The following is a 16,183-nucleotide window of genomic DNA, read 5'->3' as shown; positions in this document are numbered from 1 at the left end:
CCGGTGGCCTTTTTAGCAGATAAACTCTGGCTAGAAGACGACAAAATCCGATTTACTACTTTACACCTCCTTTTCAGAAGGAGTAAAAAGAGTAGCCCTAATACTCCGGAACAAGCGAATAGTGTATGGGCCGGAGTAATTATCATCCCTGGAACAGGCGAATAAAACGTTTTAGGGTAAAATTATTACACTTTTAGTCCGAGAACAGGCGAAAAGAAACCACCTACTATTGACTAGGGCCAGTGGCGTAAATAGCGCCCCCGCAGACCCCGCGTCGCGGGGGGGGGGCATGATCTAGGGGGCCCCCAAACGTTTATGGTTAAAATCGGTACTATTTAAAAGGGCCCCGAGTCGTTTTTCGCGGGGGGCCAGTGAGTTCCTAGTTACGCTACTGACTAGGGCAGGAATCCATAACGCTACTTGGAAGTTGGAATGAATAGGTGGGTTTGTTTCGCCTGTTCTGGGTTTTTCGAGAAGGTTAAAAAGTGTAGCCCTATGACGTCATTTTACTTCAATTCTGTCTTGACGAAAAAAACGAGTTCGAGTAAGAAGGGAGTAGTTAGAGGTTAAAGGTTATTTATAAAAAGTTTCCCGTCATGTTTTCGTGAAACGAAATTTAAGCAGACGACAAAGCTAGATTACTTCCTCTACACCTCCTTTCGAGGAGGAGTAAAAAGTGTAACCCTAATACAAAATTCGGGACAGGGTAAATCTTACCCCGAGAACAGGCGAATAAAACGTTTTAGGGTAAAAAGTTTACACTTTTTGTCCTCGGACAAGCGGAAAAAAAAACCACCTACGGCTCCTCCTCTCATAAAACCACGTGACTAATGTGTCGTTTGCTCTGTCGTCTGCTTGCTCAAGGTCATTGGAGATACGCTAATTAATATGGCCTTTGGTAGAGTTGATTATAATGTTATAAAGTTCTGAAAGACCGAAATATTAATAAGAAAAAAAGTTATAAAAGAACTTAAAAAACGGTTGAAAGCAGTTGTTTCGGAAATCAACATATTTTAGAGAACGGCATTTTTAATAATCCCTCTGCGCCGGTTTAAAGACCGTGTTGAGTTCATACAAGGAAAAGACCCAATGGTTTTAACACTTTTGTGCCAAACACTATGGAAAACATGTTTGAAATCCTATCATGAAAGGATTAAATTTAATTTGTGGGATGTTATGATAACTAACAGGATTTTTATAGCAATTTGCTTCACTCCAAATCATGAATTGCTTTTAATGACTCATCTATCGCGGATTCTAATACCGGAAAAACATGTAAATAAACTATGCCGAAATTGCCGATGGGTTCTGCCATTTTTTCCCGAAGATAAAAACTAGCAGACGACTAACAAAAATCTGTATATTTTTAATAACGAATCAAATGCTAGAGCTTTCACGTCACCCAATTTGACGTCATTTAAGGTGGTATAAGCGTTTTTGGCTCAACCCATAATGTTCCGCCACAATATACCACAGGGGGTATGAAGATATATTCATTCCAAGTAGCGTTATGGATTCTTGACTAGGGTTATTAGGCTCATTGAGGGGAAAGATAGTACACATTGCTTGGCCCACGCATGTCTCCAGCAATAACGGCTCTCATGGGGACGACGGCCTTAATTTTGGTTCAGATGTAAACTAGGAGGATTCAAGTAAACCTGGAGTGGTCATCTCCCGTTTTAGGCGGGGCAGTAAATAATTCACGGACATAACAAGTATCGCCATCTATCGTAGAACCTTTACACTTTTAATCGGCTTTTCGTCTGCTAGTTTTTCTATTTGCTAATTTCTAGTCCCGTGTTTTTAGTAGGAATAGACAATGAATTTTAATATTCGAAAACTAGCAGAACTAAAGGTGGCGCTAAACTCGAATGTGCGCGATTCTGGCTCGCGCTGCGTTGCCGTAGAGAGAGGGAGAACACACTTTTCTATTCCAGGGTACCGAGTTTTCATATTCCTAGATGTAAATATATCCTCGTTTCTTCAGATGGGGACGGCGTCCTATCCTGATATTCTCCGGACTGACCTTCGTCATAGCGGCGACGGCGAATGCCTTCGCCCCGAACTACGCCCTCTTCGCGCTCACCCGATTCTTGGTGGCCTTTGGACGCACAGGCGTCATGAACGCTTCCTACATTTTAAGTAAGCAACACCAGATCTCACTACACCGGGTGTTTCAAAGGGTGATGCAAAAATTTGGGAGTTGTAGGGGTGAGTTGAGAAGTATGCCTGTTTTTTCCCATTTTCCTACGATTAGTTAAAAGAGCGCCAGAGAGCTCCAAAGTGTGGCCTACTAGCCCCGGGAAGTAGGCTGCAAACAGCGCCAAACCAAGCAGCAGGGAAACGCGAACATTAAGGTTTGGGTTTGTGTGATAGGTGAAAAAGGACTTTGTACACAAATCGAGGTAACCAGTGTTAAAAAGTGAACTTAAACGGTATTTAAAGTCCCTGCTGCTTGGTTGTGCGCTTGTTGCAGCCTACTTCCAGGGGCTAGTAGGCCACACTTTGAAGCTCTCTGGCGCTCTTTTCACTCATCGTAGGAAAATGGGGAAAAACAGGCATACTTTCATCCCCTACGACTCCTTAATTTTTTTGCATAACATTTCGAAACACCCTTGAACCATGAACCTTCGCAAGCTTCCGCTTCCGGGCAAATACACCCATAACCAGGGCTGGACATAAGGATGTTTATTTTAGTAGCCAGCCTGACTAGTGAGCCTCCTACCTTAATTTAATTTAATAGCGACTGACTAGTGGGGGTAAAAAAGGGGATATAAAAACAAGAAGGACAGTCAACATTTTGCTTCACCCGTCAGAATTAAAATAGGTGTTTATTATCATTTGAGTTACATGATGTGATTTTTTTAAATAAAATGGGATTGATAAATGCTGAATTTATGGAACACCATATTGGCCATTATTTATGAATATTTAGGTACATTTTTCACTAGTCAAATTTGACTAGTGAACCCCCAGATTTCGATTAATTTTTATAATTTTAGTAGTCAGAGCATTTATTTTAGTAGTCAAATGCCGTGACTAGTGCCTTATGTCCAACCCTGCCCATAACATTATTTTTTAAAAAAACAATAGGCGCGTAAATAAAACATTTTCAAGGAAATAGAAAAGTATTATTTCCGCGAGCCAGGACCTGGAAATTACTGTTCATATAGATCGATTTACAATATTTAACGGGCAAAGATGACTTTAAAGGGGTAAAATTCATCCGAGGTAACGTGGTGATGGCGTTATTTGTTAGTAGATGGCACTCTGATAGCAACATGACGTCATAATTTTGATTTTCAACGATTGGTTGAAAGTCTTAAGTTTTAAGTGGAGAACGGTTTTGTCGAGATTTAAAATACCAAATTCTCTTCCCTGATTGGATAGTTGAAAATCGTATTATAGTGCCATCTATGGCGGAGTGTTAACTTCTGTTAAAATTAATTGTTAATTTAAATTACAAAAATTATATATTTTTAATAAGAATTTAAAGTACTATAATTTAGTAATTAATTAATAACTTTTTAAAAAATTTATTTTTCATAAACTTAATAGTGTCGCCATCTACCTCAAACATTATTAAATAGGAAGGTACCTCGGGTGGATTTCGCCCCTTTTTGCATATTTCCCTGTAGGCAATATGTGAATGCGTGAATAGTGCTTGTTGTGAAATAATGGAATCTTTTCACCTGTACGGTACGAAAAGTGTTCCCTTTTAACCAGGTAGCTTTTTTGACGTAATTAGGCTTAGCAAAAACACGACGTTCCGTTTACAGATAAAAAGTTTCCATTAATTCAACAAGCACTAAATAAACAGTAACTTGCAGGTTCTGGCTCTCGGATATATTATTTATTGGCGAATTCTTTTACGATGTTTAATTAAAGCGCCTTTTAGACGTTTCAGTTTAAATAGACCTATAAAATGCGGGATTGCCGTCTACTAAGCAGCCGATAAAACACAAATCATCTGCTTACCTAGATTCGAAATCACTGGCTCGCGCAGGCGCGTAGGAACGTTTTGGATTAAGGGTGGTACAGCTTGGATGCTAAATTTGGCGCGCCCCCCATCGGCAGGCTTTTTGCGCCCTTCCTAAAACAATTTGGCGCCCCTTTCCAATTTCAAGTAGGGTACATCGTACCCCTGTACCCCCCCCCCCCCGTTCCTACGTCAATAGTCTCTTAAATAAAACATTTTCAAGGTAATCACCAAGAAGTCGTATTTCCGAGAGCCTTCAAGTTACTGCTATTTAGTGCTTGTTGAATTAATGGAATCTTTTCACCTGTAAATAGGACGTCATGTTTTTTCAAAGCCTTAATATGTCGAAAAAAAACTACCCGGTGAAAAGGAAACACTTGTTGCACACCGTACAGGTGAAAAGTTTCCATTATTTCAACAAGCAGTATATAAACAGTAACTTGCAGGTCTTGGATCTCAGAAACATTATACTTCTTGGCAATTTCCTTGAAGATGTTTTATTGAAGCGCCTATAGCGTTTACCCACTTCCTGCCGGAACTCCGAAATAATTTGCTCCATTGTTACCATGGTAACTACTTATGGCTAGCGCCCTACAGAGGTCACGCGCCGGTAGTGGGTAATCGCTACGTTACAAAACCGTCAATAAAACAAAGCTCTTTAAATTCGAATCTAAGGTATGGAGTTCTATATTATAATAATCAGCTAGGCTAATAACCAAGGCACCAATTTAGTCCTAAGTCATCAAGCGACTTTTGAAGCCATTAATTCAGGTGGCCGGGTTAGACGAAGTAATGCACGCAGTGTTGTAAATTCGCTTCTATAGACGCTTCAATAAATCATCCTCCAAGGAAATCGCCAAGAAGTAATATTTCTGAGATCCAGGATCTGCAAGTCACTGTTTATATGGTGCTTGTTCAAGAAACGGAAATATTTCACCTTTACGGCAGCAACAAGCGTTCGCTTTTAACCAGGTAGCTTTTTTGACGTATTAAGGCTAAGCAAAAACACGAAGTTCTGTTTACAGGTGAACAGTTTCCATTATTTCAACAAGCACTACATAAACCGAGAGGTCGGACATTTGTACAAAATCCCGTACATTTCTCAAGAAATCTCCGACGAAATCGCGAAATCCCTGACGAAATCGCAAAATCTCTGACCAAATTTCAAAATCTCAGACGAAATCGCAAAATCTTATGAAATCCCAAAATCTTTGACGAAATCGCAAAATCTCTGACGAAGTCGCGAAATCTCAGACGAAATCGCGAAATATGATGAAATCCCAAAATTTTTGACGAAATCGCGAAATCTGATGAAATCCCAAAATCTTTGACGAAATCGCGAAATCTCTGACGAAGTCGCGAAATCTTATGAAATCGAGAAATCTCTAATAAAATCGCGAAATCTGATGAAATCGCGAAATCTCTGACGAAATCGCAAAATCTCTGACGAAGTCGTGAAATCTGATGAAATCGCAATATCTCTGACGAAATCGCGAAATCTCCGTCGAAACCGCGAAATCTCCGACGAAATCGCGAAATCTCTGATGAAATCGCAAAATCTCTGACGAAGTCGTGAAATCTCCGACGAAATCGCGAAATCTCCGACGAAATCGCGAAATCTCTGACGAAATCGCAAAATCTCTGACGAAGTCGTGAAATCTGATGAAATCGCAATATCTCTGACGAAATCGCGAAATCTCCGTCGAAACCGCGAAATCTCCGACGAAATCGCGAAATCTCTGATGAAATCGCAAAATCTCTGATGAAATCGCGAAATCTCCGACGAAATCGCGAAATCTTTGACGAAATCGCGAAATCCCAGAGATTTCGAAATTCCGTACGCTTTTTTTGGGAATGTCCGACCCCTCGACATAAACAATACCTTGCGGGTCCTGGCTCTCGGAAATATTACTTCTGGGCGATTTCCTGGGAGGATGACTTATTGAAGCTCCAATTGAATATTTTGCATGTTTAATTTCAAATTTTATTCTGTTACGACTGACCTTCCTGATTCTTTAAAAAGCCATGGAAGTCTACGGGAACAAGCAACGGCCCATAGCTGGTACGATGGGCAAAATAGGTTTCGTCTTGGGCTACATGAGCCTACCCGGCATCGCCTATCTGCTCAGAGACTGGTTCCAACTGCAACTAACCATCACGGCTCCAATATTTTTAGTCTTTTTGGTCTTACTGTGAGTACTAGTTTCTGCCGTCTTGGACTAATTAATGTATCAGGGTTCGTACACGACCTGGAATATCTGGAAAACCTGTCAGGGAATTTGAAAATGTTTCCAAAAGGTCAGGGAAAAGTCAGGGAATTTGAAAATGGTTCCAGGGAATAGTCAGGGAAATTTAAAATGGTCCGAAATAGTAAGGGCATTTTAAAATGATCCCAAAAGCAAATCCGGCAAATAAATTTTTGAATAATGTATTAAAAATACATAATTAACATTTTTTAAGATTATACCTCAAAACATACATTTATTCTACAAAAATGGTCAGGGAAATTTGGCAATTTAGTCGGGTAAAACCTGGAAATGTCAGGGAATTTAATTCCGGAAATTTTGTACGAACCCTGTGTATGGACTTTTCGACTTCATTGAATTTGTTTAACGATCGTAAAAGTCTTATTTCTATCTAGAGTTGTGAGTCGGAAAATTTTCCGTATTTTTCCGAAAAAAAGAAAAAAAGGTTTTAATTCCATGATTAACCTAATATTGTTTGACAAATTAAATTTCGCCGCAATCTTGCCTCATTTTGTTGAATCCAAAAATTAAAATGATTTGGGTACATTTGTTCAAATTTCATTCGTCCGAACGGTGGTACAAGCCTTCAAGTTGCTTGTTGAATTAATGGAAACTTTTCACTTGTAAATAGAACGTCAGGTTTTTTCGAAGCCTTAATATGTCGGAAAAAAAACTACCTGGTGAAACGATTTGGGTACAAATGTCCGAATGATCATTTGTCCGAATGCCGGAAAACAGGATCGTATGTCCGAAAACGTATTTCATTTGCCCGAAAAATTGATCACAACTTTTGTTGGTGATTAGTCGTTCAATTTATGTTCACTTTACTGGCGAATTTCATTTGTTCGAATAATCGTTTGTCCTAACCTAACCTAAAATATCCACAACATTGATCGATATTAATACGAATATGAAGTAAAATATACAATATATAGATATAGCAGCAATTAAGAAAAATAACTTGAACAAACAACGATATTTACAGTGTAGTTTTTTATTTTTAAATTCTTGCACTAAAAAAAATCCGGACAAAAAAAAACAGCATTAAGAAATACTAATTTAGCGACAGAATTCGGACAAGTGATGCTACCGATTCGGACGAATGAAACAAACAAGTTTTCCAATTCGAACAATTTAAACATTTGTTATTTCGGCGGTTCGGACGAATGAAATTCGAACATTTGTTCCACCGTTCGGACGATTGAAATTCGAACAAATGTACCTACCCCAGAAAAATAAACCTCTAAACTAGTCTAGAATAAAAATCCTTAAAAATTAATATATGTCAAATTTTTTTTCCGATTTTCGGAAAATATTCCGGAAATTTTTCTTATTTAATTTTTCCGGAAAATTAACAACTCTATTTCTATCCCTCTATCGGGGAAAATTGACGTAACTCACTAAAGACAGTATAGACCTCGTAACCTAGATTCGTAATAACTGCCTGGTGCGCAGTCAAAAGCGTTTACCCACTTCCTGCCGGAACTCCGAACAAAATTTGCTCCATTTTTACTATGGTAACCATTAACCAACTATAGACTCTTAAACGCGCCTTCCCAATCGACCGCCATTACTTTACAGAGTACGGGGAGGGTGATGAAAAAAAACGGTTTTGGGGGCATGAAATTTCTGCGGTAGAGGTCTTGCTAGTTGGTTGTCTGTACGATAATGGCGGCGCCCAGTAAACGTTTCTAAAAAGAGTGTATAGAAAGCCAACCGATGAAGCTCTATTTTTCGGAGGTAACGTGTCGGAAGTGGATAAACGCTTCGTTACAAAACCGTCAATGGGAAAGCTCTCTGAATTCGAATCTAGGGTACGGAGTTCTATTCTATCTTTGAACTCACCCAGCGATAATTTATGACTTGGAGCGGCCATTTTTAAACATGGCAGAGTGAGTTACGCATTTTGTATAGACGCATTCACATATTGCCTTCAGGGAAATATGCAAAAAGGGGTAAAATCCACCCGAGGTACCTTTCCTATTTAATAATGTTTGAGATAGATGGCGACACTATAAAGTGTATGAAAAATAAACTTTTTAAAAAGTTATTAATTAATTACTAAATTATAGTACTTTAAATTCTTATTAAAAATATATAATTTTTGTAATTTAAATTAACAATTAATTTTAACAGAAGTTAACACTCCGCCATAGATGGCACTATAATACGATTTTAAACTATCCAATCAGGGAAGAGAATTTGGTATTTTAAATCTCGACAAAACCGTTCTCCACTGAAAACTGAAAACTTTCAACCAATCGTTGAAAATCAAAATTATGACGTCATTTTGCTATCAGATCGCCATCTACTAACAAATAACGCCATCACCACGTTAACTCGGATGAATATTACCCCTTTAAAGTCGTCTTTGCCCCTTAAAAATTGTAAATTGATCCATATGTGAGCGTGATCGGAAGCGGTGTGTTTTACGTTTTACGGAAGTCCAAACGTCCCTGAATTAACAAGTCCAATTTGCCATATCTAACCGCTAAAAACGTTTTACAAAATCAACCATATAATATAGAATAGCACCAGAGTCACCTCGATGGCTAATAGCCAACGGAAAATTGGACGAAGCCGCTAAAGTACTTGCAAAAGCGGCGTCCTGGAATGGACTGCCTCTCAAGGACCCTGAAGAGACCGTCAAGCTACTGGCTTCCAAGATTGCCAAAAATAAAGTAACATTTTTGTGAATGTGGCCAGGATAGTTACTATCATTACATATCCCATTTCATCATGAATTATATTTGTAATATAACGCACGCCAGGTTTTGCCAAGGTCCTTAGCATACATATATTTAGAGATATATATATATATAATACTTCTTTACTTGGTGCTCTAAGCTCGTGCTTATTTTGGTTACTGGTTAGGATTTTATGAATCATGCCTCAATAATCTAGAGAAAGAGGTTCTGTGGGTTGGCCTCGCAGCAAGAGGAGCCGAGTTCGATCCCAGTTTGTTTGCACTGGGTGAAAACTCGGCACAAATCTTTCCGCGTTGAGTTAAGGGGGGTTCCATAAAAGCTTGTAGAGGTTAAAGGTGAAAGTGAGTGTAGGGAGCTGTTGGCTCGCGTGGCATGAAGGCCTTGTCACCAAACTCCTACGCATTGTAACACGGCCACCTGGGATAAACGTATTAAAAGTCGCTAGATGATTTGGGCCTAGGGTGTGGCCTAGCTGATAACTTAATTGCGTTGTATGGAGGTTGGCAAACCAACAGCAGGTATTTTTCGTTCTTGACGTCGAAGAGTGAGAGATGTGATGTCATCATGCCGCTTCACGCGCGAAAAATACCCGATGTCAACCCATTTTTTGTAAATTCCAATTTTCTGGCTGCTCACGGAGACGCGTTGAAATTGTCTGGCATGGTTCTACAATCAGAGTTGCCAGATGTACGATGCAGATCGTATTTGTACGATAATTGAACCCTCGGTATGATATACGACCCGAAGGCTGGATCTTACGGCCAAAATACTAACTTACGATACAATTCGATCCAAAGTACGATCCGTGTAAAAACTGTTATATTCAGATCGAAAACCTTAAATTGTTAGTTGCACGAAATTTTAGATATGGATAATTAATAATTCATTAGAAAGAGGAAACATTTTATAGCAAGTACAGAAAATTTAATCAAAATCGGTTAAGCGGTCTTTTATTTATTATATAAAGAAGTCAAAATGGTGGAAATCGAGTTTTACGGCGAATTTCCAGACTTCTAAAATTATTTTCGGCACCCGTGACGTCAGAAAAAGTTAAACGTATCATTGGCAAATTGTCTGTAATACATTTCTTTTCATCTGGGATTAAAAGCTGGTTGATTTAACACGGAGGAAAAATCCTACGCAGTAGTAATTGACGGCTACGTAGTAGAAAAATGATATGAAACCGAAGGTTCTTCGCGCTTAAAAACGTCGGGTCGCACGCGTCGCGAAGCGCGCGCGTAAAAATAATATATTTTATTTCGATAATAAGCTTACTAACATGATTAAAAATCTCGGGTTTGAAAACTTTTGAAAGTAAACAGAATCCCTCCAATTCAGTTCCGTCTACTTGAGGAATAAAACTACAGCTTGAAAAATTCACGCAAAATATCTGGATTTTGGGGAGCGAAAAAGGTCAGTTTCGGACCCAAAATTAGTACACTTAGGCTTGGAAATTGGTTTCGACATTGATATTTTTGGAAAGATAACTCACAAGGCTTCAAAATAAGCCCTCATTCGTTCGATTTAATTACTATCGATTTTTCGTGCAACCAACACTTTAATATATTTCTACATATTGCAAAGGTTATCTCCCAGATTCCAAACTGTTTCTTATTTAAATATCTTTTGGGCATAAAAACTTGTAGAGGTTAACTGTAATAGTTAGTGTAGCTGTTGGCTAACGTGGCATGTAGGGCTTGCCACCACCCTCCTACGCAATGTAACCCGGCCACCTGTTTAAAATGCATAATAAGTCGCTAGATGACTTGGGCCTAAGGTGGTGCCAAGGGTATTAGCCTAGCTGATGATTATTATTATTATTATTATTGATTTGTTTTCAGCCGAAATGTGAAGTTGCCGATTTATTTTCCGCCGTACGATCCTTCTAAATCTAGTACGATCCAAATCCAAATTCTATACAATCATCTAGATCTTGGAATCTGGCAACCCAGTCTACAATGGCTATTCATGGTACAGGGTAAAGATCTGCCTGTTTACCTAGTTATTATTATTATATATTTTAGTATATTTTAGAGATACACATTTTGTAGGTCGACATCAAAATTAGGAAGGTCGCGATAATAATAATAATAAATAATAAAATTAGCTAGGCTAATACCCAAGGCACCACCTTAGGGCTATGTCATCGATCGTTAAACTTTAGATGGGAGAAGACCCTTTTACAGGGGTACCGCCATTGTGTGTAAATTTTTAATAATCTACTTGTTACTAGATGGCGCCAGCAGTTCACAATCAGAAATATCAAAAATTATAAGACCCGTGAAAGTCTAATTTAAATTGTGGTTATTTGAAAGCTGAAATTTTGTATAACTATATTTTCTAAAATATTTTATATAAACTTTCAGCTTGAAATAGCACCTAAATCATTATAATTATATAATAAATTAATTTTTTTTTTCAAATTTAGCGCCAAAATATACACGCTGGCGTCATCCATGGAACAAACTAACTTTCATGTACTCTTTATGCGATTGACGATTATCACTTCTGCAGCCACTATACACACATATCTTGGGTCTAACCATATTACCAATTTCTTAATTTGAAATAACGAAATTATAGATTATAAAATTAACGATTTGAAGTAAACGAGTACAATTTCTTAAAACATTCTAACAAAGACCAGGCTTAAAACAACACGATGGACAAAGCCTGTTAAGCTTCGCATAGCAGACGAACTTTTAGGCCACGTTCCCATATATAGCTTACGAAAGGCAATTGTAGGTGGCGTTATGATCGTAACAGTTTCCTTTTCGAATCACCAAATTTTGGTCAGGGGGAAAAAACGCGGGGAAGGGTTGTCAACGAACGCTTTTCAGAGGAGGTAAGGTAAAATGTACGGCTGAGAACCGTCCCTAGCGTTAGTTTGTTCCATGCGTCATCTAGTGTAGAAATACGAAATTAAAATTTTATACTCGATGGTGGTTTCTAAATGTTTGTTTCCCTGTATGTAATATGCGAATTGTTTTAGCTTCGTAGATAAAAACAGATATCATATTTTCACTTTCAGTAGTAGCATCAGAAACAGCGGCGGTGGAAGGTTTTCTTTTGGGGGTACCACTCCAGGACCAAGTCTTCTAGCGACTTTTAACCTTTAGTAACTACTAACTACAATTAAAGTCAAAGGACCTGCTACATACTTCATAGTTTGCAAACACTTAATTAAAATTTCAAGTTTTTAAATATATTTCAAACGTGAGGGAGCAGATCTTATGTTACAAATTAAAAAATTGCATTTATATTAATTTTAAATCAATAATTATTAATTTAGTGAACTCAAAAATTCTAAACAGAAAAATCCATAAAGTTACTTACTTCAACCTTTCTCCCAGTTATTAGTTTTGTTTTGAACTGGGTTTACGTTTTAGTTTTACTTTGCTATTCTAGAAAATTCCATAACAAAGAACACGCGAATAATCTAGCCAATACGCGCTAGAATACACAGCTTCTGCCTTTCGCTAAGAAGTTTTAATACAAACGGTATGAATAATGGACGTGCAAGGTACTCTTTATATGGTCCTTGGCGCTGCGGCCTAAAGAGAGGTGCCAGAAATAAGCACTAGTTCGGAAATTTCACTACGCTCTCCCGCAGGGCCGTGCTTAGGGGGTGGCGAGCCAGGCTGTCGCCCAGGGCCGCTAAAATCTTACCATAGGGATGTATATACCGGAGGGCCGCTACACTCAGTTTCGCCCATGCATTTCGCCCGGGGCCGCAAGACCTCTAAGCACGGCCCTGCTCTCCTGGGATGGCCTTGAACTTCAACAAATTAGAAAAAGACCCGCGGTTATTCGACCAGTTTGCAAACTATTTGAAAATACCAAATACTTTTTCCCTATCTTTTCGAATATTCGACTATTTAATAAAAAAATTCGATTATTCGCGAACTTTTCCCAGCGCTTTCCGATTCGACGAATCGAATATTCGATTTGGTATTCGATCGAATTATTCGGTCTGATTAAATATTTTGCACACCCCTAAAATGTATATATATATAACATTTTTGGGGTGTACAAATATATGCTTTGCAACCCCCTACTTTTGTTGTGGGACCCAATGAACCCTTGCCCCCCCCCTCCTATTCCGCCATCACTGATCAGATATTCCGTATAATATGAAATCAACTTATTTCGTTGTAGAAGCAAACTGGTAAAGGCATTGCTTTGGTACAGATTATGAAAAAGCCAACCATGCGAAAGAACGCTTTGATATTATTCTTACAATGGTAAATCTAGCTAGAACTAGCATAAACAATCAACGAACCCAATCATAATTGACGGATTAATCCCTTTGATAGGTTCGTCGTTGCTTTCGTCTTTTACGGGCTGTCCTTCAACGCGGGTGACATCGGCGGAAACCTCTTCATCAATTTCGCTATCTTCGGAGCTTGCCAGATCCCATCCAACTTAGGGGCCATCTTCACCTTGAAATATTGGGGACGAAGACCTACTTTATCCGGCGGAATGATCCTGGCTGGAATAGCGTCACTCGGCATCGTCCCCATCGCTAACAGAGCCGGTATGCTTACCAATAATTGATAATCTACTTCCGAAATTTCTTTAAGGACATGGTCGGATTAACATGGGAAAATCCCCCCATAACGATTTTGATGAAATTTTGCACAGATGATTTATGCATCAATGTAAGAATTCGTGCAAAGTTTTAGAACTGTCAAGTTGTTTTTCAAGAGAGGGGCGAGTAATTTAATTTTCAATGGGAAAATGGGAACAATAAAAGACTTTATTGACGCCTTTCTGGATCTATGGTATTATATCGTAGGTAGATGGCGATAGCATCTCCACAGAATGACGAAAAATCAAAAAATACACTAACTCTGACCAGTGCTACTTACCAAAAGTGTGACAATCCCTGTACTTTCGTATGCTAAAGGTTTAATGAATGCTCGACTCGAGATCGACCACATAAAAGACTATTATTGTCGCCCTTTCTGGCTCTTTTTTTAGTCTCTGGTATTATATCGTAAGTAGATGGCGATAGCGTCTCCACAGAACGATGAAAAATCAAAGAATACAGTAGCTTTAATCAGTGCTACTTAATTCTGCCGTTCATCACTAGGAGGCGTTATTTGTTTGTTTTAACTTCCTTCCCTCCCCAAGGCATACTTTCCTTCAAACTTGTATTTCGCTCGTAACATTCATTATGATATAGGTCCGATTGACATACTTTTGGTAATTATGTCACTTTTGGATATACATAATTAAATCCACTGTCAATGCCAATTACATGTATTATCTATGGAACGATGGTAAAATTATTCGAACCTGTATATCTTGAATTTTTTTCGTCAGTTCTAAAACTTTACACGAATTCTTACATTGATGCATAAAGCATTTGTGCAAAATTTCATCAAAATCGTTATGGGGGGATTTTCCCATGTTAATCCGACCATGTCTTTTGGTATCTTGACAGACCTTTTGTGGCTGAGGATAACCTTGGCCACAGTGGCCATGTCCTTAATTTCGGCCTGTTTCAACGGTTCGTACATCTACTCTTCGGAACTGTTCCCAACCGAGGTCAGGAGCGTTGGCTTGACCTCGGCATCCATTTTCGCCCGCTTTGGATCAATGCTGTCTCCTTTCATGAAAGAACTGGTCAGTATTTCTGGTGTCCTTCCGACTTAGGGCCGACATAATTTATCCGTTTACTGCAGGGAGCTAACAATCATTTCATGGTACCAATGGGCATTTTTGGAGCTCTGTCCATAGCTACCGGACTCGCGGTCCTCGCTTTGCCCGAGACCAAAGGTCAAGCCATGATGGAAACCTTGGAGCAAGGAGAACTTGTTAGGTTGGTTGGGACATTTGATCGTCTTAGCTAGGAGCAACAAACACCAGGAGAACGCGGCTAGCCTTTAAACACGCTAACCCAGTGTTGTGTACAAACTTCGGTGGACGAGCCTTTACGCTGAGCGTTTTACGGGCAGGGGGGGGGGGAGAAGACAATTTCCGAATTTTCCCCTTCCGACGGCAGCAGGCGCTAAAGCGTTTAGCCAATGAAAACTATACGCAAGAAAATGCACGACTTTTGACGGGTTGCGTTCTAATTGTGTGGGCAGTGTTGTGTTTGTTGCTCCTATGTGTAGGTCTTTACAACGTTTCGTGGCTTAATTTCGAATTCTTTATATATCATAGGAAATTCAGGAATTCTGGTAGAAAAAATGACGGTTTTTCGAAGGATGAAACGAGTACGAGAGGCTACACTGTCGTAACATTGACCGAGTTTCCTAAAACATGTTGAAAATGTTTTTAAAGAAGACAATAACCTTTCTTTTACATTTACTATAGACCGCTATTTTATTGCACATAATGGTCACAAAATGTTCGTTAGTTCTATTCAAGTTATATTAATATATAATTAATTTCAAATTTCAACGGAATATTCCTCGTGCAGGGGGAGATTTACGAGTGTTAAATTGAATGAACCGTTGGGTTTACGGATTTGGTTCCAATTAGAAAGTTATTGCTTGCCATATTTTTAGTTCGAGTGACTAAAGCAAATAAATACTGAATAGTTTACAACGGTTCAAATATGCCACCGTCGGCTACGATACATCCTTGAGCTCGTTTAACGACGGAGTTCCTAGGGTTATTCAACATTTCAATTAAAATGTAACGTAAGGCATTCAAACACTGAATTCATTAACCTCTAATTTCTCGGCTTCTGATTGGTCAAATTTGGTCAAATTAAATTTATTAGAACTAATAATATGGCGAGCAATAACTTTCTAATTGAAACCAAAGCCGTTAACTAAACGGTTCTCGAGATAGTTTTTGAAAGACCTTGAAGACATGGTTGAAGGTCATTCAATTTTGTTTAATTTTTCAGTTATTTATTTATTTTTTTTTAGTGGACACCCAGTATAATATAACATAATATATAATATACTTATGAATGAAGTATTAAGCTTGCTTGGAAGAGCAAGGTTATTTAAAGGGTTAGATTTGTCAATGGGAATATAAATAATTTTGTGAGCTTTTATAACTATTTCCTTTACTTGGTTTACTCACTTTGAAACTTTTAAGCGATTTTAATGCCCCAGATGACCATTATCTTCATTAACTTAATTATAATAAACGTTTAAACTTAAGCCACTGTTTTCCCTATTGACTGAAACGACACAATTAAAAGACCTGGGGTCAGCCTGGTTGTGCTAAGGTTTTCAATTAAGAACCATTTTTAGTACTATTCATTTCATGTAAGGTTAATTTGA

General features: G+C 38.5%; 1 protein-coding gene across 2 annotated transcripts in view; it reads left to right on the top strand.

Moving 5' to 3' along the window:
• LOC149966362 (organic cation transporter protein-like) overlaps nucleotides 1-16,183 on the top strand; it is a 29,266-nt gene extending 13,083 nt beyond the window's left edge. For both annotated transcript variants that reach the window (XM_090171607.1, XM_090171599.1), the window contains exons 5-12: nucleotides 1,988-2,142; nucleotides 6,003-6,171; nucleotides 8,753-8,906; nucleotides 13,092-13,177; nucleotides 13,250-13,470; nucleotides 14,383-14,564; nucleotides 14,624-14,760; nucleotides 15,105-16,183. In XM_090171607.1, the coding sequence (XP_090027733.1) occupies nucleotides 1,988-2,142; nucleotides 6,003-6,171; nucleotides 8,753-8,906; nucleotides 13,092-13,177; nucleotides 13,250-13,470; nucleotides 14,383-14,564; nucleotides 14,624-14,760; nucleotides 15,105-15,210 (1,210 nt within the window). In that variant the 3' untranslated portion in view covers nucleotides 15,211-16,183. The remainder of the gene's footprint in view (nucleotides 1-1,987; nucleotides 2,143-6,002; nucleotides 6,172-8,752; nucleotides 8,907-13,091; nucleotides 13,178-13,249; nucleotides 13,471-14,382; nucleotides 14,565-14,623; nucleotides 14,761-15,104) is intronic.

This window comes from Leiobunum rupestre, chromosome 1, assembly GCF_980474605.1.
Source record: "Leiobunum rupestre chromosome 1, qqLeiRupe1.1.hap1, whole genome shotgun sequence".
Classification (NCBI taxonomy): Eukaryota; Metazoa; Arthropoda; class Arachnida; order Opiliones; family Sclerosomatidae; genus Leiobunum; species Leiobunum rupestre.
This window is presented reverse-complemented; position numbering and strand designations above follow the sequence as displayed.